This window comes from Triturus cristatus, chromosome 5_2, assembly GCF_964204655.1.
Source record: "Triturus cristatus chromosome 5_2, aTriCri1.1, whole genome shotgun sequence".
In the NCBI taxonomy this organism is placed as follows: Eukaryota; Metazoa; Chordata; class Amphibia; order Caudata; family Salamandridae; genus Triturus; species Triturus cristatus.
This window is the reverse complement of record NC_140588.1, coordinates 138,594,617-138,620,545: the sequence shown is the minus strand read 5'-3', so window position 1 is coordinate 138,620,545 and position 25,929 is coordinate 138,594,617. Positions and strand designations below refer to the sequence as shown.

The 25,929-nt window shown below is 46.1% G+C and overlaps 1 protein-coding gene across 3 annotated transcripts in view; it reads right to left on the bottom strand.

The window, feature by feature from the left end:
* The window catches only part of ANKS6 (ankyrin repeat and sterile alpha motif domain containing 6), a 357,792-nt gene that overhangs the window by 190,460 nt on the left and 141,403 nt on the right, over positions 1-25,929 (bottom strand). For all 3 annotated transcript variants that reach the window (XM_085606907.1, XM_085606906.1, XM_085606908.1), the window contains exon 9: positions 939-1,142. In XM_085606907.1, coding sequence (XP_085463033.1) covers positions 939-1,142 — 204 coding nt within the window. The remainder of the gene's footprint in view (positions 1-938; positions 1,143-25,929) is intronic.

Here is a 25,929-nt window from a genome sequence, read left to right as displayed (position 1 = left end):
AGGACTAGTATATGTAAATTCCCGCAGATTATTATGGCAAGGCCCAGGGAAAATAGTTAAGGCTCCAGAGTCTAGGAAGGCAAGACCAAAGGTAAGGTGAAGCACTGAAGAAGAAACAGAAACTTAAAGAGCATGCTTTGGACATTGCACAGACAAAGTCCTGGTAGCCACATATTCTTTGAGCTTTTTGGTAAACTTAACCTCACAACACTAATATGGACTACAATCTCTTCAGACCGTCTAACTCCAAATATGTTCTTGAGACTTACTGTTGAGGCCAAGTTCCAATATTGAATTAGAAAATGAAGATGAACCACTAATGTCATAACATGTCTTGGACATATTTGATGTATGCCAGTCTTTGGTTGCCAATGTTACATTTAAAGTGACAATGACTTTAATTAATGGAATTACTCAGCATGTCTGTAACTGCTTCTCAGGTTGGATTTGCACATAAACCATTCTTTAGCTTTTGTTCTGGGGTTAGGATTTTTGTTGTGGAGGTGAAATGTCTATTATACATTCTATTACATTACACAGATGTTGTTCTCACTTTCTATTATTTTGCTCAGTTGGATTCTTGAAAGCTTGATAACTACACCATAGCTAACCAAGTAGACAACCTTCTTGTAAACATTCCACAATTTTGTAACTATACTCCACAAATCCTTTTTTATACGAGTCCAACTTACCTCAATAACTCCTACATATCCAAACAATCATGTTTTTGCAGCCTGTAGATCGTTTAAAATGTGTTCTAAAAACTCCTTGCAAGTATGGAAGGAGTGACTAGTGGTGCATGCAGAATACTTACTGAAGAAGTACCTAAATATATTGATTGTCAGTCACTTCCCACCAGCACTCTTTTTTGAGCTACAATCAGTCTGATCTTACTTGGCGAGAGTAAACACATTGCACTTTACAGAATGGCCACTTACTATGTCAGAGTTTCCACTGCTGTTAAAGGTGTTCTTCCCAGGTCTTTGGGGCATCGGCTGCCTACTTGGCTCCATCTGGTCTCCTTTACTCATTCGAGACTGATCCGAATTCCACAGTTCAAAATTTGAAGGAGGAAGAAATGGTGGAATGACTGCTTTTAGTCTATCACTGGGAAGCTTAGTAAGTGGGGCACCATTCCTCAGCTTGTAGAGAGAAAACAAATGATGCATTAAATACTCTTTATTCGTTGACCTTCAGTTTAAACAACTAGCATGCATCTCCCCTATATTTTTTTAAATAGAACAAAGAAGAAATCATAACTAATTATATGTTGTTGCATGCCCATTTATAACCATGCTTAATGCTGCCTTCAAAACCAAGAATGAGCTATCAATTCCTAACACTAAAAAAGATATGCATTCTATAAGCCAACTCATAAAATGAAACATAAGCAAATCATGAAGCAGGAGGCAAACTGCAAGAAAGAGATACACACTAAAACATGCACGCCCTTCATATTCTGTCACAGATCTAGGTTTTTTCCCCAGTGTGTATTTTATTTTTTTCCTTTCCTGTAAGTGAGAAAGTGCCTTCCTCTGTAGTGGTGGAAGAGTAAATATTTTCGAGATCCATGCCTCAATGTTTAATTTTTAATTTCAATTTCTTTTCAATGATTTCTTCCCTATACTAACTGCTTTTAAAATCCATAGTGAAACATCTGGTCTTTTAAAAAAAAATAACATATTTTAGTTAGAACAATATTAATGGATGGACAACAACATCGCAACACATTCCAGTATCACAACAGTGACGAATGTCATATGAAAGATTATAGGAAGATCTGTTTAACTGGAATCGACTACAACAACTGTTTGAGGACTATTGGGACAAATAGCAGGTTAAAAACATACTTTGCAGCATAGAACATTGTGGCATCTATAGAATATCAATAATGACACAGTAGAGGAATCGCAGGGAGGGAGACAGATTTGCACTGGAACCAGATGCTGGAGGGGAACACTCCATTACTATCTAGTCAGGCTATCAATTTACAGTCCCCTCTTCATTCATGATGGTAAATTGACCTATTTTTGTATGATTTTCTCAAGTGCTTTGTCTCATAACTTCAGTGCCCTACATCCCACACCCCCAGTAGGTGCCACATGAAGAAAAGCAATTTCTGACGTGGCCCACCTAATTAGATCAGTGGCAAATTCCTACTGCAGGGGCATGCCTGGAATTTCAACCCACCTATTCGGTCCATTCGCCTTTTTATAAATAAGAATCCAAGATCTACAAATATACCTTGTATTGGTCTTGAGCTCAGTGTGGAAAACACACACAAGGCACATTTCTCAGATTAAAGTCCGGGAACCACCAATCAATCATGGTGTTTAAATCGTGTAGTGCTACGTGGCAGTATGGGATCAACTCTGTACTATGCCACACCCAGTGCTTAATTTGAGCCGGTGGTTTCCGGTGCTCGGCACCAGCATTTAATTGCTAACACCAGCGCTTATGACAATCTGCCACATGATGGCACTGTTGTTTTAATTAGAGATGAGCATAACAACAGTTTTCGAATAATTCAATACGTTAAAAATAACTAATACTAGTTCTCCCGAAATTCTTGCACTTATTTCAGAGTCTGCCCATTGAACTTGAGAGAGACTTCTTGCACGGAGTCCACACACTGTTAAAGAAATTTGTATGACAGAATAAAAGACGAGGCTCCCGTTTACTCTGCTACGGAAGCCCTCAGATGAAGGTGGCCTGGCGATGCCCGATCTGAACCTCTACTACAAAGCAGCATAACTCCAAGTCATAGTTGAATGGTCCCAACGTGAGTTGGATAAACACTGGCTACACATGGATTGAGCGATCACTGGGAGGGTGATATGGGATCTCCTATGGTAGCCAAAGTCGGATCGACTGGCGAATGCCTACATAAGCACCCCTACTAAAACCGACTCTTAAAACCTGGGACAACGTACTTAGGCAGACTGAATGGACAACGTTCCCTTCACCGTTCACTCCCATTTACTATAACCCTGCTTTCCCACCAGCTTCTACAGCCGGGTCTCTTAGACGGCTGGAGGAAGGGAGGTTGCCTTGCCTTAGCTGACATTTTCCATAGCTGGGATATTTTAACATTTGAGCACTACCATAGAGATAACCACCTGCCCAACACAGAATACTTTCGCTATCTCCAATTGCGTCACTGGGTCCTGCAAACCAGGATTAGAGAAGGGGCGACAAGAGAACTCACCCCACTAAAGCGCTATGTGGAGGGAGCCAGCTCAGTAAAAGAGGTAATTTCTTTTCTTTATTCCATACTGCTGCACACACTCATCTAGGCGCCCACGTCATCTCCAATTTTGGAAACGAACACTAGGCCAGGATATCACAGACACACAATGGAAAGCCTTATGGAAGGATATAAAACACCACAACCACTCACTAGGCCAGCGCAAAGCCCACTATTAGATACTCTATGACTGGTATCTATACCCTATGAAATTGAAAAAAATATTTCCTAACACATCAGACTTCTGCTGGAGAGGCAGCGACTTCCTAGGCGCCTTCAGCCACATATAGTGGGATTGCCCGACAATTCGTCCCTTCTGGTCCGAAATTCTGGCTCAAATGAAAGAGATAGTGGGTTATCCCATCCCAGACTCCCCAGATTTCACACTTCTTGGTCTTCGAGATCCAGGTCTAAAATACCAAAACGACAGCTGATCAGGCCATCATGTGGCTCTGTTTAGGGGCGGCCAAAACAACAATAGCTGCCTTTTGAAAGAAGAAAGAAGCTCCAGCCATAACATAATGGAATGCATGGTTATGGCAGGCACTCAGTATGGAAAGTATGAGCGACATTTACAGGGATAAGATCAAAAACTTTTAATATGCCTGGGGATCCCTGGTCAGCTATCTAGCAGTCTTCCGCTGACCACCCGCCTACCGAGGGTTTGAGCACTACACCTGTTCCAGGTCTAATCAGGGCCACTATCACCGTCAGAACCTACTCCAGAATCAGATTCGCACCTCCAGGTCACCCGGGACCCCCAATTAGCCTAGGTTAGGTGCCGGGTCTGGTGGCTCAGTGGACTAATGCGTCTGCTGCAGGGGCCTGTGTTCGACCTCATGGTCACAGGTTCAAATCCCGGCGGGTCCACTCAGCCTTTCATCCATCTGAGGTCGATAAAATGAGTACCATTGAGTTGGGTAACAATAAACATCTGTTATTCAGCGCCAAGATACCCGTAGTGGTGAACGTGCGCTTTACAAATACACATGTTATGTTTTATGTTATGTTATGTTATTGGTATTGTTTCTTTATTGGTTTTGTTTCTTTGTTGTTTACTTTCACCTTTCTTCCTAAACACAGCATTGGTCTGCTTTCACATCCCCTTGTCCCCAACCCACAAGTTGAAGCAGTAATGCAATCACTCTTCACGGGGAATAGACTTGTGGGTGGGGGAGGGTTATGGGAAGAAGGGAGGGTTGAATTTAAAAAACATGTGTTCTTGTTTTTTCTTCCCCTTGTTTTATCGAAATAGCTTTAAGGTAATACCTGAAGAGACAATTGCAGGGGATTTGACTCGGATCATCCGAGAGACTCTGTACAAGGAAATAGATTGCTAATGGATGTATACGAGTATAAGGACAACATGTATTACCATGCTTGTCGATTAATGTCACATAAAACCTAATAAACATAAGTTTGACAAAAACAAAAACGAATACCTGCCACCCAAGCCATTCTTAGAACTTTAGGGGCTAAAGTGTCACATTTGTGAGAGTGTGATGGTTAGTAGGTATATTTGTCTTGTCATAGGCAGCACTGTCAGGAGCAATAAGTGGTGCAAGCTGTAGTGGCCTCCTGACGAGGGCCACGGCATTTAAAAATATATATAAATGAAGCACTGCCCACACCATGTTTATATAATCTGCAGCTGTGGCCGAATGGGTTTTAAATATACCACATAACTGGGCCGGCAAGAGGTATGTCTCTTGAAGGTAATTAAACTGGATCAGTTTTAATCTGTGTTCCTAGACATCCTTGCCTCATAGGCCTGAGTATTGTCCGGTTGTATGCTTGAAGTCAGATAGGCAAAGAGCTTGGTTGCCAGGCAACATCAAGCAGCATAGCTAAGAGGCAAAGGTCAATTCAGTCATGTTCAGAGGAAAGCTACTCTTAATTGCAGCAATAGAGAATAATCAAGGTAACTCTTTGTTGGACTAGACATCTTTGGCTTGGTTTTTCCCAACATTTTGCCTTCCATCCTTCTGTTTTTGTTGACTTAGTTTTGCTGGCCTTACGGCACTTTACCACTGCTAACTGGTGCTTCAGTATCTGTGCTCGCTCCCTTAAACCTGGTAAGACTGGCTTACCCACAACTGGCACATTTAATTTCCTTATAAGCCCATAGTAAAGTGGTACTACATGTGCCCAGGGCCTGTACATTAAATGCTTCCAGTGGATCTGCAACACTGACTGTGCCACCTACTTGAGTAGCCTTTTAACATGCCCCATGCCTGCCATTGCAGCCTGTGCCAGGCCTAAACCTTCCTTTTTAATACATTTAAGTCTCTCATAGGGTAGGCCATAGAGCAGAGTGTAGTTCATTTAAAATGCTGGACATGAACTTTTTAACACTTACATGTCCTGGTAGTGAAAAAGTCTTAATACGTTTTTCACTACTGCAAGGCCTGCCTCTCCCATAGGATAACACTGGGTTAAATTTAATTGTAGAAATCAAAGTCAGGGCATTTACAAATTAATTTCCAAATGTATCTGCACAACAAAAAGCTTCATTTCTGAATCACAGTCTTATAAATATTATAACCGTATTTGACTTCACAAACTAATTATATGGAGTATTTCCAAATGTCAATGGAAAATATAATTCCTAGGACAAAAAGTGAAAACACAATAAACCAAATAACATACAAAAAGTTATCTGATTGACTATTTAAAAGACCTTGGAATTTCCTTCCGGGTCTATAGAGCGATATTGGCGCCATTACTGACCCGAGAAATACGTTTGTCTTGAGGTTACGTGCTCAAAGGTTTCTGATACTCAAATTCGTAAAGGGCTCGCATTCATTCTCGTGTTACATCGAAACTATATTGATTTATACGTCCTACATATTTTTTTAAAAAAGGTTTTAAATAAAAACAGAAATCTGAAAGAGAAGCACCTTCCTTCAGCCTATCAATTATGATACCGATCTTTTACTAAAAGTGAAAAGTTCTCCTACACCCTGGGGTTACTGATATATAAAAACGATAAGACATCGTACAGTTTTTTCTGACAAGTTTATTTGTGGCTACTCCTGACGAAGGCGCCCACAGCGCCGAAACGGGCGTCGAAGATCATAAATTTGCCACTCATTGTTTTGTTATTTTGATGAAATTTTTTTTTTTTTCTTTTTTTTTTTTTTAAAACCTTTATTCGTGCATATTGAAAGAACAAATACGGGCCTACAACCTTCAGGCCGGCCACGATACGGTTAAGCACTGATACAAACATTACGGCCCCTGTGCTTCAAAGGTCAAGATTAGCGACGATATATGAATTATACACTGGAGCGATCCTTGACCCCAGGGAAAGGAGAAGTGAAGGTTAATTTTAAGGTTTTCGAAATAATTTTATCAGGGAAAAAGTCATTGAAGAATAAGAACCAAGGAGATTCGAGTCCGCACGATATCTTCACCACACGGGAGAGCAGCAGCATCATTAAAACAGCAATGGAAGTAAAATCTCAGGCAGTGAGGCAATGCAGTTATATAACAGGATAGTCACATGAGCAATTACGCACCCCTCCAGTGCCGCCCCCACTCGGTCAACCCCACACCCGGACCCAGAATCGAAACAAGTATAGCGCAGAAACATAAAAAGAAAAAAAAGGCCCATAGAACTAATTAGAAACAGTAAATTACCCCCCCACCCTACACCAATGCGGAGGCTACGGCCTGCCCCCCCCCCAGCATAGTGCCTGTCGCCCAATAAACCCGAAATATAGACAAGAAAGAGAGTAAGAATAGAGTAAAGAAAGATAAGAAAACAGTACACCTATGATAAAGGGGGTGAGAAAAGAATAGGACTATTCTAATCTAAACTCCCAAAAAGAAGAAATTGGGGAGGAGCCTACGTATCATCAGAGCGCCCTTAACCATCGGCCATCTATGGCTTCCACACACTGAGAACCCACTACACCAAAAGCGGTCGTGTGAAAATGAATTGTCACAACAATTTAAATGAAGGAAGACAGATCGCGACGAGTGCGCACAAAGTATACATACTGTTCCAGTCCCAGTCCAGCCCATCCGTGAAACCATGGCGATATAAATCAGTCTAGCCCTGGCCCGATCGCGGGCTTGAGATTAAGCCAGCCCCTACATGAAGGCCCCGCATCCCGTGCAGACAAAGACAATATGGCCGCTTGGGAGAAGATGGTGAAGTAGAATCACAAAATGGCCGCCGACCATCTGTAGAGGTCCCTTTGTGCACCACATAAAGTCCAGACATGGCATGTAGAGTACAGGAGTTCCACAGAAAAGAAGCAGTAGGCCACCGTGAACGATTCCTCGAGGATGTTAGGTGTTGCTCAGCTGGATACTCTTGCAAACACGGTGAGGCAGGCAACAATAAAGCAGGCAGCAATGAACTGGGAAACAAAGTATCCGCTGTTGAGCTGGAGAGCAATTGATCCTGGGTGCCGGGAAAGCCAGATGCAGGCACCAGTGTAGCACGATCACACACAGCCGTTGCGTCCCCGCAAGAGGACAAAAGCACTGGCAGACCCACGCCGTGTTGATGACAAACGGAGCGCTCACGGCCCGCAGCCGACAGCATGGAGTCAAACTGCTCACTCAGCGCCTGAAAGCGAGCACACATTTGTGGACGAAAGCCCGCAGGACGGCCAGAACTGAGCCGCATGTCAGCGGAGGCTGCACCCCCACATCGGCAGCAATCCGGGACGGCACTGTGGAGCTGGTGTCTGGTGGAGGGAGGGCGAAGCGGGCAGCGGGCAAGACCGGAGTATCACCCCCCAGCCGCGAGCAGGCAAACAACGCCATGTTTTACCGCCGGACGGTACAATGGCCAGGGGGGGGGGTCGTAGCAAGGAGTCAGTTACCCTCAGGTCTGCGCCGCAACTGGAAAAGCCAGCAGTCGCCTCCCTTCCCTCGGGTTCTCTTTGCAGCCGACTAGGCAATAGAAGAAGGGGGTCGGCAGCCTCCCACAGCGCGGTCCACAGATCGGGGCAGGAGACCCGCCGCACCAGGGCTTACCTTACAGCCCCAGCCCTTCAGGCGCAGGGTGCAGGAGGTGTCTGGCCGTCCCTCCCCAGGCTCATCTGGCGACAGTCCGTGGTGTTAGGTGAGGTCGGGACCGCAGGGCTCGGGTTTGCGCTAGCGGGTCCGGTGACTGCGGAGCTTCCGGGGGGCCGGCAAAGGCCACAATGGAGCAGGGGTCCAGGGCGGAGAACAAAAGCACCAAGAACTCCGGCATCCGGGCGGGCCGAGACTTCGGGGAAGCGGCGGCGTGGACAGCGCGCCGTCGCACACGTTTCACCTCGAGAATCGGCAAGGATAGGAATCAGGATGATAGTCCGGGGCCAAGGGCCGACGGAGCCGGGCGCTCAAGCGTCTGCTCCGGTCGCCATCTTGGCTCCTCCCCCATTTTGATGAAATTTTAATAGGATAAATGAAATATAACAAAGATCAATTAATGTCATCAATTTGATCTGTTTTAGATTATTGATGTTTTTATGATTAAAATTATACATTTTTTGACATTTATAAACTGTTTCGGAACTCATTTTTGTATGTTATTTGGTTTATTGTGTTTTCACTTTTTGTCCTAGGAATTATATTTTCCATTGTCAATTTGCCCTGTCCTAGAAATTACAGGGGGTCCTTAATATTTACACGCGTATTTCCAAATGTCAACATATTTTGTCATTGATTCTGACCTTAAAGGATAAAGCTTCTCACTATCTCTTACTTTTATCATTTTAATTTTCCATTGTTCCACTGAGGGCACATGAGAGGTTCGCCATTACTGCAAAATGAATGATTGATCCACTAATGTTATTATAAAAGTTTGTTTACTAATTTTTTTAATTTAATTCCATCCTGGGCAAGTGCCCCAGTAGTAGTAGTAATAACTTTATTCAATTACATAGATATAACCATAAAAGTACATTTTAGAAATACGGTAAGACAAAATTACAAAACAAACACGAAAAATACGCAGCACCATAAAAAGTATTGTGTAAAAAACATGCAGCTATCAGTGGGGTTAAATACACTGGGCTTGGTCAGGTTGAAACAACAAGGATTTCCATAAATAAATTAAGCATTTAGAAATTCAAATGCCACTAAAATAACCCAACTTTACATAACAGTGAACAAGGAACCATATTAAAGAGACTCGTGCATTATCCTCGAATGAAAAGTACATCAAGGCATATAGCTAAAAAATCCTCTTGTTTAAGAGCTTAGTTTGACAGAAAGCGCAAACGATTTCTGCAAACAATATGGGTTATTGTGTGCAGAACATGCAGCTTTCATGGAATTTATATACAGTGGGATTAGCCTGATTTAAACAATAAAAATCCATACAAAAATAGGACATTTAGAGAATCGACTGCCAGTATAATGAACCAACGTATGGAACAATGGGCATGGAATCATATTAAAGTGTTTTGTGCTTCCTGAAATAAAATACACATCAGGTCAAATGTCAAGAAAACCTTCTTGTTCAAGAGCTAACTTTTGTAGGAGCTCAAAGGATTTCTTTACCCAGTAGAAACATTCGAAGGGTTCAAATACCACAATGTAGTCTAATAATAAACAAAGGTAACTCATTCATAACAATAACCATTTAATAAAGTGGCATGTCCTTTCTCCTACGTGGAAAAATTCAGCAGAATGAAAGAAAACTTCTTAGTTGAGATAGGCAATAGGAAGTGACGAATATCGGCCTTCAGGTATCTAAACAGTAAAAAAATCTATTTCACCTAATGCTAAAACATCACATTATTGTCACTGCCAACTGTGAGGGTGGGTTTGGGAAGGACAATCTAGTTAAGATTTCTAGCCCTTATACTACATGCCTGATTTAAAAATCTTGAAGTCACGAAGACAATCAGTTTAAGCGTCTCGCGACTAAGAATACACAAAACCTCTGTGCAATGGTCAATGCCCAGGGGGCGATAGACTGAAAAATTCAATTGGTGCATGGTAAGGTGTCCATTGGGCAAATAAAAATAAAATGGGTCAGTTTCCCTTGCTAATTTAGGGGTATCATGTTGACAGCCACTCATCTACCTCACCAGTCCATTAATAAACAGACAAAACAGAGTATGGCTGAGAACACAATCCTGTCTAACCCCACAGTTAATGGGAATCCTATCAGTGAGGTCCCCATGACTATTCCACCTGACTTGGGCATAAGTATTAGTATGTAATTTAATTAAAATGTGTAAAAGCTCTTCGGGGATAGCATATTGTCTGAGAGCTTCCCACAGGCATTTTTCTTGGGACTAAATTAAATACGGCCTTCAGATCCATGAACATATTTTCAGCAGATAGCTGAAAACTGAAACACCTGGTCCATTGTGTTTATTTTTTCACAAAATACTGCCTGAAAATCGAACAATATCTAATTATCTTTTATCCATGTCTGGAGCCCCACAAGAATATGGCTAGCAAAGGTCTTTTGTGTTAGGTCTATAAGGCTAATGGGTCTGTAATTCTTCAGGTTATCGCTCGCTCTTTTCTTGTGTATGGGGATGATAATAGCCCCTCTCCACAGCGGGAAGATTTTTGACCCAGCATCTGGATTAGTGAGGGTTTTCAGAGAAGGTATCCAGATAGCATCCCAAGCAACCAGTTACTTTCTGAGCATGCTATCGGGGCCAGGAGCTTTTCCCTGCTTCACTGAATATAGAGCAACCTCAGTTTCTTTCAATAAAGATAAGCACACAGAAGGAGAATATTCAGGCAGTAGCACCCCGAAGAACACGTTTTATGCTCAATATTGGCAGGAGAAGCTGAGATACAAGATTCACGCTCTCTAAAAAGGGATATAAAATGAACAACCCACTGGTCGGCTGGAACAGATGAACCTGGCTGGATTGTACTTGATTGACTGCCGAATACAATAATTTTCCAGAAAGCTTGGATCTCCTTCCTTGCCAAAGCATCAGAAGTTCCACCGAATGAGCCTCCTCCCAGTCACTCTTATTAGGCCTTAGAGTTGACTTGTATATCTTTCGGGCAATAGTTAATTCAATTTTATTGCCCTTTCTAGCTGCATCAATCAGCCGCTTCTTAGCCACTCTACACTCCCTTCAAAACTAAGGGCACGATGTATTTGAGTTAGTATTCCGTTAGGAATGGGTCGTGAAAAACGATCTTAAAGTGATAAAAAAAGTCAGAATGATACAAAATAAAATTATTCTAATCAAAATCAACAGTATCATGAGACAAAAAAAATTAACAAAAGCTCGATAGATTCTGCTCAGTAAAGGATCATGTTGATTATATCGCCCCATTTTACATTTCTAAGGTTGCTGGTATGTAATAGTGGCACTCTGTAAAACTCTACTTCACAATAACAGGGAGGATGTTGGCAAGAAAGTCAGTAACTAGGGCATTATGGTCGCTATAAGGGCAAAATATAATCTTCATATCACTTAAGAAGGGCCACAGTCAGGGAGGAGCCTAGCGCGCAACCAAGATGGCCGCGTAGGTGCGAGGCTCCCGAGGACCTCCGCGACCTCCTGAATTAATCCTGGCGATATCCTGTCCTTGTTGAGGGGACTGTGTCGGTGAACCCGAGCTGAGGCGCCGCCCGTTCTTTGGGCTCGAATCGGACCCCGAATACCGGTGGGAGCATCGATTGAAGGTTGCGGCCTTCTCCTCGCCGGCCCCCCGGATTGGAGTAGTGGGGCGATCCGGGGACGAAGTGAATAACAACGGCGAGCGGGGCTGAGCGACTCGCGTACCCCGCACTTTCACTTTCGCTTTTGCGCCCTCCTTGCCTCAGGCGGGGTCGGGCTGCGGAGCGGAGTGCGGTGGTGTTGCCTTGTCCAGGTGCCCGGCTGACCCGCCGGCGGTGGGTTGACCCGCTGCCCGGTGGTCGCCCCCGTCCCCCCCCCTGACACCCGTGATTTGGTGTGGCGGCCCGTTTGGAGATCTTGGCACGACGGTGTAAGGGCCAGCATGTCCACCAAACAAGATGGCGACCGGGCGAAGATGAAGACAACCCGCCGTGGCACGGCGCACCAGGCCAATAGTATGGATCGCTATACGCTCCAGAAGGGCTCTCCGGAGACAGCGCGGTCGTCCCTGGTGGGCCCGACGGAGGCACCTGCCCAACCGGTGGATCTGACCCTTCGGGACGTCATGGGCGCCATCGCAGAGATGAAGGCCTCGGTGGACCAGCGCTTCGATACCTTGGCGCAAAAAATTGACTCTGTCCTGGTGGATGTGGGCCTTGTGAGGGCAGACTTGTCAAAAACGAACGACCGAGTTGACTCCCTGGCCCACACCACAACGAGCCTCACGACGGACGTGGTGGCCCTCCAGAAGGAGGTGCGCCGGCTTGGCCAGGCGAGCGCCCTGATGGACCGGCGACTGGAGGATTCCGAGGGTCGGGCCCGGAGGAACAATGTTCGCATTATTGGTGTGCCGGAGGGCCGAGAGGCGGAGGCGGCAGATCTCTTTGTGGAAGAATTGATCCTGACCCATCTCCAGCCCCGGGGGCTGAGTAAGCTTTTTGCGGTGGAGCGTGCCCACCGGGTCCCTGGGGGCCGCCCTAAGACCGGTGCCCCGCCGCGGCCTATTATTGCCCGGATTTTTAATTTCCGGGACAGAGACGCCATCCTCCAGACCTCCAGGCAACAGGGACCGGTCAGGCTGGACAACATGGATGTACACTTCTACCCAGACTTTACTCCGGCGGTCCAGAAGCAGCGACAGAGCTTTCTCGGTATTAAACGTCGCCTAAGGGACCTAAGCCTCAAGTACTCAATGCTCTTTCTGGCTAAGCTGAGGGTGGAGGTGGACGGCCGTACGCACTTCTTCGACCGGCCCGAGGCGGCTGGGGACTGGTTAGATACTTTGCCTGGAGATCGGGGTGGGGGGGGGCGCGGCTGGCGGGGAGGGCCCGCCGGATCAGAATTGAGGGGTGACTGTATAGGCCTTGCTCGGGATATTACTCCTTTACCATATATTGATTTCGTACGTTCCCCTCCCATGGAGGTCGGGTGGGGTCTGCTGGGGGCTTCCCTCCTCCTCTGGGGGACTAGTTAGTACTTAGCTATGGGGCGACAGGCACACTGCACTTTGGGGGGGCTGTCTGGGCTCATGCAGGGGTGCAGGGAGGGGGGAGTTCTGTTGGGACCGGGGGGTGGGGGGGGTGTGTTGTTTGTTAACACCGCAAGGCAAACCCGCAACTGTTTTGTTGTTTTCAAGATGCTCGGTGGGGGGCGACCGATTGTTTTGACGTATCATGGGGGGTAGGGACTTGATTGTGTTGTCATGGAATGTTAATGGCCTGGGGGATAGGATTAAACGTGGTGTGGTCCTGCAGTATTTAAAACGTATTTCACCAGATGTTGTCTTCCTGCAGGAGACACACCTTATAGGTAACACCTTTCATGCAATGAATCGGCGGGGATATCGATTGGCGGCCCACTCCGGCTTCACTTCGGGCTCGCGGGGGGTGGGTATTATGGTCAAGAACTCGCTCCCGTTGGAGATTGACGAGGTGCGCCATGATGAGAGGGGACGTTACACTGTTCTGGTGGGACGAATGGAGGGTAGAGTGTTTATCTTTATATCAGTGTACGTCCCGCCTGGGTTACAAGCCACTACATTTGCGGACCTGGGGCGCCTCCTTCTGGACCTTCCGGGTGGCCTGTTGGTGGTTGGAGGGGACTTTAACGCGGTTGCCTCTGGGTCTATGGATCGCCATCCCCCTAGGGACCTCCCCCGGGCACAGGCGTGGCTGCCCGGCCTTTTAGACACGCTGGGCCTGGTGGATTGCTGGCGCTTAAAGCATCCCGTATTGCAACAGTACACCTTCCACTCGGGGGCCCATGGTAGCCTCTCGCGGCTTGATTACATCCTTGTCCCGGCGGCCCATGCAGGGAGGGTGGGGGAGGTGCGCCATTTGGCACGGGGTATCTCAGACCACTCCCCATTGTTGTTGCATTTCGATATCTTCCCGAGGGGGGATGGCAGAGTGGCCCCGATCAATGCATGGTATTTGCGCGACCCCACCATTCGTGCCGACTTGATCAAATCCTTACAGCGCTATTTCGATGAGAATGTGGGGTCGGTCCCGTCTGCCATCTCCCTGTGGGAGGCTTTCAAGGTGGTTCTTCGAGGGGAGGCCCTCTCCCTTATTTCCAATGCCCGGCGGCGCGAGCGGGAGGAGGTGACCCGGGTTGAGGCCGAGATTGCAGAACTGGAGGGTGACCTGGGGAGCGGGGTAACAGACGCCAAGTTGCATGTTTTGCATTTAAAGCAGGCGGCCTATCGGGCCCTCGTCACGGAGGCGGCCAGGGGCCTCAGTAGAGAGCAGCAGGGGCGATTGTATGATGTGGGTGACAAGGCTGGCAAATTGATTGCGTGGTTGGACAAGAGGGAGAGAGCGAGCCGCGTGGTGCCTTTGATTGAGAGCGTGGATGGTGTGTGCGTCACTGAGCCGGAAGCCATTGTTTCCTGCTTCGCGGATTATTTCCGCGAAGTCTACTCCCCGGTTTCTCCCTGCTCGGAGGAAGATTCCCATGCCTTGCTTCGGGACATCGCACTGCCCCCCCTTACGGTGGAGGACAGGGATTCGTTGGACGCCCCTCCCACCTCGGACGAAATTGCCTCGGCTATTCGCTCGGTTGCATCCGGCAAGGCCATGGGCCCCAATGGTATTCCCATTGAGCTATACAAGTTGCGCCCGGATGTGTTGGCGCCCCACCTGCGCGCGATGTTCCTTGCGGCCCACTCGCGGGGCTCCCTCCCGCCGGACCAGCGTCTGGCTACAATTGTGGTGATCCATAAGGAGGGGAAGCCCCGTGAACGGGTCACATCCTATAGGCCGATTTCGCTTTTGAACGCGGAGCCCAAAATCCTCGCCAAGGTGTTGGCCAACCGATTGGTTGGCGTGGTGGGCGATTTGGTCCACCAAGACCAATCGGGCTTTATACCACACCGCAACACGGCGCTTAATCTGCGGCGCTTGCACGGGGTGCTCGCGCGTGTCCCATTTGTGCGGGAGCCGGCCATCTTGGCGTCCTTGGACGCCACCATGGCGTTTGATACGCTCGAATGGCCATATATTTGGGCGATGCTGGCGAAGTTTGGGTTCGGCCCGGGTTTCGTCAGCTGGGTCAAACTGCTATATTCGGGCCCGTTGGCGCAGGTGGTGGTGAATGGGCGAGTATCTGCCCCATTCGCGCTGGGGCGGGGCACGCGACAGGGTTGTCCCCTGTCGCCTCTCCTGTTCGCCCTGGCCATGGAGCCCCTGGCGGAGTGGCTGAGGTGGCACCCTTCTATCCGTGGTCTCCGCTGGACCCCCGAGCATGAGGACCGCGTGTCTCTCTATGCTGATGATATCCTTTTGTATCTCGCCTCCCCGCGCAAGTCACTGATCGTCCTGGTTGATGTTTTGCGCTCCTTCGGTCGCAACTCCGGTCTGGTCATCAACTGGGCGAAATCCTGTGTCTATGTGCTCTCCGGGGAGGCCCCGGTCCTGCCACGGGACTGTCCGATCCAGATTGCCTCCCAGGGTTTCCGGTACCTGGGTGTATATATCACTCTTGACCCGGAGGCCCGCTATGAGCGGAACTTGCTGCCCCCCCTCCAGCGTCTGAGGGAGGACGTGGTGCGCTGGCGGCGTCTGCCGCTCTCGCCGCTCGGCCGAGCGGCCTTATTTAAAATGATGTCCCTGCCGCGCTTCCTTTACGCCCTCCAGAATACCATGGACTTGGTCCCGGCACGCTACTTTCGCGAGGTGGAGGGCCTCCAGCGGCGCCTGTTCTGGGACGGGAGGCCGCGTATTGCTCTGGCTAAATTGACGCTCCCGTGGTACGACGGAGGGGTCGCCCTCCCGGACATCAAACGGTATTACTGGGCCTCCCAACTAGCTGCAATTAATCATGGCCTTTACGGGCCCGCCTTGAACCCGGCATTCGAGATGGACAGGACGCTTCTGCCCGGTGGCGATTATAATCGAGCGCTCTACTCTGGCGCGCCCGACTCCCGTTTGACGGGACCGACGCGTGTCATGGTGCGTGTATGGCACGCGGCTAATGCAGCTATGGGGTGGAAGGACCGTTTGACCCGAGCGTCTCCGCTGTATGCATCGGAGAGGTTGGGCTCCCTGTGGACGTCGAAGGGCTTCGAGAAGTGGGACACGATCGGAATCAGCACGGTGGGAGATCTCTGGACGAGGGGGGGATTCAAAACTTTTGAGACGCTGCAGGCGGAGTTTCAGCTGCAGGGCAGTGAGTACTTTCGGTACCTACAGGTCCGCCATGCGCTGGGCTCCGTCTTCCCGGATGTTGCATCCATTCCGGAGTCTTCCCCCCTGGAGGACAGAGTGCTAGATGGCCATGTCCCGGACAGCACGATCTCCCTCATATACAAAAAATTGATTAACGACAGGTCGTGTCTGCTGACTAGTCTCCGCGAGGCTTGGGTTGCCGACGGGCTGGAGCTGGACGACGAGGATTGGATTTCCGCGGTGGCCTCTCCGAAAGAGGTGGCCATCCCGGCTCGCCTTCGTTTCGTCCAGCTCAAGATCCTTCACCGGGTCTACGTGACGGGGCCAAGGCTTTTACGTATGGGTTTTGCCGGTGATGGAATGTGTAAGCGTGGCTGTGGTGCGTTGACGACTTTCATGCATATACTGTGGGAGTGCCCGAAGGTGGAGCGATTCTGGCGTGGTGTGCATGAGGTTCTACGAATGGTTACGCGTGTCACGCTGCTGCCTGAAGCGAGGAGATGCTTGCTGAATGTCTGGGAACCAAATGACTACTCGGTCCCGCAGGCGCGGTGGGTGACTCTGGGATACATGATAGCCAAGCGTGATATTGCCCAATTGTGGGGATCCCAGAGGCCCCCTGCGGTGTCGGCCTGGAAAGAGCATATGGATTGGTGTATGTTTCGTGAAAAGGTGGTGTATGTGGCGAGGGGTAAGCCTGGGGCGTGGATGAAACTCTGGGGCCCCTGGAACGCCTACCGCGGGGGTATTTGTGAGCCGCCGCTGCTACCGGCGGCCTCGCCGGCTCCGTCTCCCTAGATGGCGCCCCTCCCTTGGCCGCGGGCGCGCGGTCCCCCAGTCCCTGATCTACTCCTGTCCCCCTCTTCAGAATTTTGCTGCTGGGGTGGATCCCCCACTTATGGAGCACGTGTTGTCACTTTGGATCGAGGGTTGCCTTGCGGTTGTGGTTTGTTTATGTTGTTTTGTATTAAGAAAATGGAACCGTACTGTGGGCATGGAGCTTGGAGACCTGCACCATTGATCACTCCTGTTCTCCTACTGTGCACCGCTGGAATAATTTTTTTGCTGTATGTATGTAATATGCTTTTGATGCTCTAGCGGCCGGCCGGGTGGTTGTAGGCCCATACCTGTAACTTCTATAAACTGCAATAAACGGTTTCAAAAAAAAAAAAAAAAAAAAAAAAAGAAGGGCCACAGTCTAAGGTCCAAGAATATATAGTCAAAATGACTAAAAGATCTGCCCCTCTCGAAGGTAGAAAAGGCTGGGTGGTCAGAAAAGGAACACCAGTTGGTTGCTCTTAACACATATTCTGTGGTTAAAAGAAAGAGCTGCTTAGCCACCTTTGACCATTTTTTTACCGGATTTGGCAAAAGCTCTGGAATTCCCCACTATTCATCCTCTGGTAATAGTAGGTATGTGAGCTGTTCGAAAGGTTCAAAGTGAATACAGAAATCCCCAGCTAAAATCACAGGCAAAAATTGAAGAGAGTGGAGTATTTGTGATTCCACAATGTCAGCAAGAGCGCGAACATTAATATTGAGCACCACAATATGCCGATATTTTGTTTGCGGAGTGTTCTGTAGAGACAGTTTAATGGCCAAGATATCATTGGAGCCAGAGTCTAGTGTTTCTATGTTACAGATGATTGGAGACTTAACCCAGATTATAAACCCACCTGAGGCTCGCCTAGAGCTGGCAGGAATAGCATTACTTTAAAATGTTAAAGTAGTTAGTTCTATACACGTATTGGGATGCCCACGTTTCTTGTAATAAAATGATATGATGACTATCAATAAGTTCCCCCAATCTAAATCTTAAAGTTTTGAGTGGATACCTGCAAAATTCCAAGATATCAATTTCACCTATTTAGTCGGTTCTACCACGAGAACAATCGGTATCTGTGGATAAGTCGTAGTCACCAGAGGATCACCTCCATCATTTTCCCACAGGCCTGTGGCTGAGACAACTGCTATCAATCAATGGCGAAAGCCCTCAGTGAACAGAGTCTGTGGGCACGAATATTGATATTCAACACCGATAGCAAAACTGGCACACTCTTTCTTTCGGGTAAAAAACTCATCCGGGAGGCTAAGTTTTAAACGGATAGGAGCACCACTATTCAAGGTGTTTCTGAGCTCCATACAAATAAGGCCATCCACTAAAGTATTACTCACAAATTTCACACCAATAGAATCAGTTATACAATGCTTATTTACATGTCTGGTTGCAATAACTATGCATTCTCTGATCCAAGATTTACAATTGCGAAAATGTATGAGGCAGTGTATTGTTTTATTGGCCAGGGGCATTTATCAAACATCTCTATTAAGTTGCCTACCTAGGAGACTCTCTGTTGCCCATGTGATGGGAAAAGATGGGCATTCTCGGGGAAGGAGCAAGATTCTTTGCCGGCAATTCATAATTAAGAACACAATTGTTTATAGCGCTCCGGTGGTCTAGTGGAAGTAACTTAACTTCACATGTGTATTTGTGAAGCGCACGTTCACCCAAGGGTATCTTGGCGCTGAATAACAGATGTTTATTGTTGCTCAACTCAATGATACTCATTATATCGAGGATGAAAGGCTGGGTGGGCCCACCAGGATTTGAACCTTTGACCATGAGGTCGAACACATGCCCCCACAGCGAGCACATTAGTTTACTAAGCCACCAGACCCGGCCGGTACTGAATTCCTGGCATAAGGGGAAAGATAATTTTGTCTGGTGCCACTACCAGTGGTAGGATCTGCATTAGGGCCTGCCATTGTGGATGTCCTCTGCCACAAATCACCTCTCTCTCTGTAGGGATCAGCTCTCTGGCTCATGTCAAAATCTGCAAACCCATGTTAAGAAACACTGGAGCTTGGGTCTCGAGGTAGCGTGGAGTACTTTTCTGCCCTCCCTTGACCAAAGACTCCAAAAGCAACCAAGCTTCCTCACTTTCTCTGTAAGAAGACGTGTGAGTGATTTAACATCAGAATTCAGGCCCATTATTTCTATTTTCAATAAATTAAGCTTAGCCCAAAACTGTGCCTCTAAATGTTGGTGTGGATGTTGCTGCAAACCATCATTGGGAGAAACATAATTTGATAAGGGAGCATCAAGCAGCACATCATTCTCCAATTCCCCCAGAATCTGTACTCAGAACAGAAAAAGTATCAGGGATAGGTTCATGGACTACTGAGGTTGCCTCCTGGGTCTACTAAAGTCACTGAATTATTGCATGGGACATGCGAGCTGACTTGATGTACTGTAGCTTCTGTTGTGTTTCCCCTTGTCGCCCTCCCACATGATTTAAATAGATTAAGATTTGAAATTACTCTGGGCACCTCAGGCTTTAACAGGGCTTTTTTTCTTCTCTCTAGTTTTCAACAAGACCTCGATTTCTTCTATAAGGACATCAATTTCATAAAGGGTACAAGTCAACGGCATATGCTTGGCCTGTTTCCTAGCCTTTTCACCTCAGCTGGGTTATCTGTATCTTTACTTTTCCCCTTTCAGGGCAGAGAACACGGCCCCCAAACGTCACTTCTTAATGTGAGGTTTGGCACTTAATAACAGGGATGAAGGCCCAGAACCATAAAATTCTATACTATGTAATGGGCTACCTTAAATTAAAAGGCTCTATATATAATAAACAATAACAATAATTCTGTTAAAATATATAAAATGTGTATTTCAATAACACTTTTTAAAATCAAGTCCACCAGGGAAGGACGTGATTCAATGATCAATAGCACCATCAAATATGTCCAATGAAGCAACCAAAGGCCCGTGGTACAGGATAGCACTGCTCTGATTCAATTCAATTCAAGGAGCAAAAAGCCCTGTAATAGGTAGAAGGAAATGTGTCCAAATGTGTCCGATGTGACCAAGGGAGTCCGAAAGCCCTCTCAGCCTACAATGATATGAGTGATAAAATGTAAGCAAGACCTTGAGAAGCCCTCCAACCCTTGGACCAGGAAAGGCATATAGACCAGGTTGTCCCACCACAGCAAGTGGAAATCGGCAATTATAGTCAAAAATAGTTTGCCCGCACCGCAAGCTGTCCAGCACTATCGCGCACATCTCAGTCCCTTTTTCTGGAATAACAACAACTCAAGTCCAACTGGGCAAATACAACCAATGCCACTAGCACTGGACTCCCCCATAACGGCCGACCAGGAGAAGTGCAGCTAGGGGCGGATATAGATGATAAACCAAGGTGTTAAAAAGCAATCTTACCACTAATAGTACAAGGAGTCAATGCATAGGACCAAGTGGGTGGCCCTGCCCTGCCTCTCCCTGGTGCTTACAGGTGCAGGATGGGCCCGCCATTGGCCCAGTAAAATTAACTGCGGCTCTGAAAGAATAGTGAATCACAGGATCAGTTCACAATACAGAGAGATTCCTTTCCAATATCCAAATAACTTTGGGTATGCAAAGAAGAGTCCAGCTACCTGCAGTGGCTGAACATCTGAAGCAATGAGGCGAGACTAGGGGAACAATTCTATGAACCAAATCAGGAGTCCTATATAATAACCATTTCATATAAAACTGCATGCTGTGAAGATTTGCTTTTCTTAACACTGAATAGTTATAACGATTTACCCTGTTCTCAGATTCCTGAGACACAATACTTCCCCCATACTTATGCCACTTTTCAGAGTATTTAGGAAAATTAGTGGTCTTTTTTGCTTCGGCAAGTCTGGTTTTCTGATAAGTTAATGATCTAATGCTATTTACTCTCAAACTGGGGCTGTATTATGGAAGTGCCTTGGAGGCACAATGGGCGTTAGCTCCTGCTGTGCCCACCCCCGGTGCACTTTGGTATTACAGAAAGGGCCGCAGAAACTTGTGCGGCCCCTTCAGTAATACTGAAAGCACTGGGGCACATGCAGCTCCAGGGCTATCTCAAGAGGGCATTCCCTCATTTGGATGGGGGTGTGGCTACAAAGAAGCTGTCAGGGGTGAGCTTTTTACGTAGCGCGCTGTCATTGCGCCCCCTGATAGCAGCTCTCACGAGGGCGGAAGGGGGTCCTATGGATCTCCTAGACATCCCATTGCAGGTGGATGCAGTCACTCACTGCACCCACCTGCAAGGGGATCTCTAATCCCCCTTAAAAGTGCAGTCGGGTTGCCGCCTGCCCAGTGAAACATGGAGCGGCTGCTTTAAAGCAAAGCCGCTCTGTGTTTTTTTTTACCGGAGTGCGCTGCCCCCTGGGAGTGCAAGTTCACGGCTGTCCTGGAGGCAGCGCACTGCATGTAACAGGACGCACTTTCCCTCTCTGCGCCCAGCGCACAGGTTTTAAGGTGCACCGGGTGCAAACAGTGGAAGTGCACCCTCTTCATAATATTCAATTACATCTGCACTTGCCTGCTTTGCTTTCGGATGTAGTACCTTTAACAACTCACATACTCAATTAAATGACCAAATGATGGAGACTTTTGAATACTTATATATGTGAATCTGTCTCTGCCAAGGTTTTCCAACGCTCCTGGTTGACAAAGTCAACCAAAGTGTTAAAACCATTTAAGCTAAATCTTTGGACCATATGGGTGTCTATAAGAGGCTGATCTAACAGCCTAGCATCTCTCAAGTGAGTTAATACATTATAATGTGGAATCGAAAATGCGCAAAATAATCGATCCTTTCTTTTCAGGGTCCAGAGCAAAGTTCTATATCCTACTTTTTTGGGTGACTTCACCAGATGCAAAAAATCTGGGATTTTATTCTAATATAACATTTGATTTATAAAAAAATGTTTTTATTGTGTGCCAATTGGTCATTATAAAAAATGTGTGGAGAAATGTACAAAAGTAGCAAAGTAGTACTGCTTTAAATCTGGATGACCTAACCTACTGTCTTCTGTTGGCTTATACAGTACATAAAATGCTAGCTGTGGTGACTTATGAGCATATAACATAGCATAAATCAAACTTTGTATATGATTAAAAATTTAATGAGCAAAAAGCATGGAAGAAAATAGAAAGTTAAAAAGCGGCAAGGTCGACATTCAAATTAAAGCTACCCGCCCAGTTTACTAATAAGATCTCAGTTTTTGATTTGTTAAATTTGATATCCTTAGCTGTTGAAATTCAGAAAAATGTTTGAAAACTTTATGCTCGACATCAAGATCTGGTTTTTAAAAAAACCTTGTGTCATCAGCGTAGAGTTTGATTGTGGTCATGTTGAGGTCCTTAATCAGGATACTCTTTCGAGTGGTTCAATGAAGAGAGCAAATGAAATCGGTGTCAATGGACATCCCTGTCTAGTTTCTCGTTTAACTCTGCATTGCCCTGCATCAACAGAATTTACAATCAGACGGGCTTGTGATCCTTCATAAAGATGCCTTAATACAGTAATAAACTCGGCTGGAAAACCAAATGCTTTTAAAATCGAGAAAAGACTGTCCCAATTACAAAGATGGAAAATCATTTTCAGCGTCTAAAAACAAAATATGTGTACTGGTATTTTTCTATCCTTAAAAAATATATAAGGCTTTGACTAAGCAGTGAGTATTTGTCGATAAATGTCTAGCTGCAATAAAACCATTTTGATCCTGATCGACCAATCAACTTAATATCAAATTCAACCTATTCCGCAATTAATTGGCCTAAACGAATTCAGATCTTCTGGATCTTCATTTTTTGTTTTTTTTTAAAGAAAACTAACCACCACGGCGATATTAAAAGATTTTGGGACCTTCCCTCCCTATAGAATATAATTTGCATGTAGGACAATGACTGGATTTAAGACTTTGGCAAACGTTTAAAAAAAAGTCAGCAGGCAAACCATCTTCTATACACAACTTACCATTAGATAAAGATTTAATCATATCTGCAACTTCTTCAAGTGTAACCATCTTCAATAACAATTCCCTATCATATGGACCTAATACAAGTAACCACAGCTTTACCAAAAAAGCATGTAATGACTGTGGACAGAGATCAAACTTCAGGGAAGTAGAATGGGCGACTCATGGGACTTTGGGGGAGAAGGGGGTTAACGTCAAAAGCGGGCAGCGCATCTCCCCACTAGACGACTGTACTTGTAAGAACTATACCGATGTAACATATGATTACGTGTGCCGCCCGGCCTCCGGGATGTGGGCAGTACGGCTGTGTATACTGCACGGATAAATGGCTACGGGGGGTGGGAAACCTGCACTAATGATATTTGTCCTGAGTGTTCTACGGTATATTTGGTCCTGCAATAAAAATGGTTTGACAAAAAAAATTTAAAAAATGACTGTGGACAGTGGATTGCCTTTGACTGAAATAGGCGGCGGTAATGTTGAAATACTCCATTTTCAATAGATTTACTATCCTTTAACCTGATAATAGTTTCTGGACCGATTTAATCGCATGTTTCACTCCTTTTTCCCGCACCTTCAAAGCTAAAAAACAGCCCGCATATTTGCTCTCTTTATCAACGTGTTGCATGTAGGCTTCATTACTATGAATAACCTCTTTGTAATAATAATCACATATTTGTTTATTAGCCTGTTCCAAGGGCTTGGCGATTTAGTGTATTTTTTTTATTAATATACCTCTCTACAACTTTTTTTTAATTGATCCACTAGCTGCTTTCTCTCCTGCTTTGAACTACACCTCTTTGCAATATCCTTAGATATAATTCTAGCTCTCGCACTATATCAAGCTTTACTGAATGCGTATTGACTAGAAATACAGAATAATTTCTTTCTCTATTTTAGTGACCAGGAGTCTTCTAAATATGATCTATTTAAGGCCCATCTGGGAGATGAGGGAGATTGTCGAATGCTTGCAATGTGCACTTCCAGTAGAGAATGAGCCAAGAACCCGTTTCGACTGCGACTATGTTTTTTAAGAATAAAGCTAGCTGTAAATACAAAGAAATCCAAACTCACTGCCGACTAAAATGTGGCTGAGAAGCACGAATATTCTCGATGGTTTGGAAAGTTTTCTCTACAAGGATCACCCAATTTCAGCTCCACTTATATAGCGGCAAAAGAGTTGCACTTTTAAGCTTATATTGTCTGCGGGTTGCCGCTCAGGAGTCTAGGACGGGATCCTGAAGAAAGTTAAAATAGCCTCCTAATAGCACTAATCCATGATATCATATAAAAGACTGAAAAAGATCAGCCCGCAGCTCTGGATAATCTTCGATAGGATCATAAACTGTAATGAATGTAAAATATGATCCAGATATTACACCATTCACCCAAGCCCATCTAACATTTGCATCCATCTGGGAGGTTATAAGTTCCCCTTGGAGATTCTTATTGATAAAAATAGCCATCCCTCTATGTAGTGCCTTTGCAAAGGACACCACTTAGAACCAGGACCAGGCAGACAACATAGAAAACTTTTCTGTATTTTAATTCTTTATATGAGTTTCTTGAATGAAAATTGCATCAGGAAGTATCCCAGTAGCCACTTTTCCATGGCTTGCCTTTAACGCTTATTATTTAGACCACTGGCTTCAAATCATCTTTCCTTATTGACATCTCAAAGTTTCCAAATATTTCATTTGGGCAGTATAACTGTGGTTCTTTTTTGTCTTAACATAATGGTGGTCTATCCAACCTAATATCCCCTATTGACTTAATCTGCACCTATCCATCTTGCAATTCTATATTATTCATCTTGTCACTTAAGATATCCTGCTAATAAAGTTTAACCATGCTTTACACATATCAAATCCCAAACAATACCTCAAAATAAAGTGCAACATGCTTAAAGTGCAAAAGTATTGCAATTTTTAAGCTGCTTAAGTGCTGTCCCACAGATTGTCCTTAAGTAGCACATCTCTCTGTTGATAATCATTTCTCAATTTTTTTTACATCGATATCATCCCAACACTATAAATACCCAAACCTCCCTGGCCCCCGATCTTGTTGCCCACCTAATCATCCCTGACTCACCCAGTCCACTTTCACCTTCCCTACCCCTTTAGCCACATGGAGGTTGATAGCTGCCTTCTCTCCCCGGGGGCTGGGGGTCACTGTCACCTTCATCGGGTGCCATGGAACTGCACTTAGGGCTACACCCAGAGAAATGAGATGGGGCTTCTTTATTGTCGCTACAATTCTAACACACTATGTAAAAATGTAAAATGTAAATTGATACTTGTATAGCGCACTACTCACCCGCAAGGGTCTCAAGGCGCTTGTACGAATACCGCTGTGGAACCCATCCTGGCTTTCCCTGTGAGGCGTCCACTCCTGGGCACCCCCAAGGTGGAGGCCAGGCATCCTTAGCGTTGTGGGGGCCGTTGTGGAGATTAAGCAAGCTATTGCCCAGAGTTGCAGAGTGGGACTCCATGATTGGAATGGCACCGAGGCGAGAATTATCAGGTCCGTGGAATTTTTTGAGCCCAAGACCCGCCGAGGCGGGGAATTGAACCCTGGTCCCGGGCTAGACCTCTGCATCAGGGTCTGCCGCTCTAATCATTGAGCCACTATTCTCAGCTGCCATCTGAGTTATACACTGATT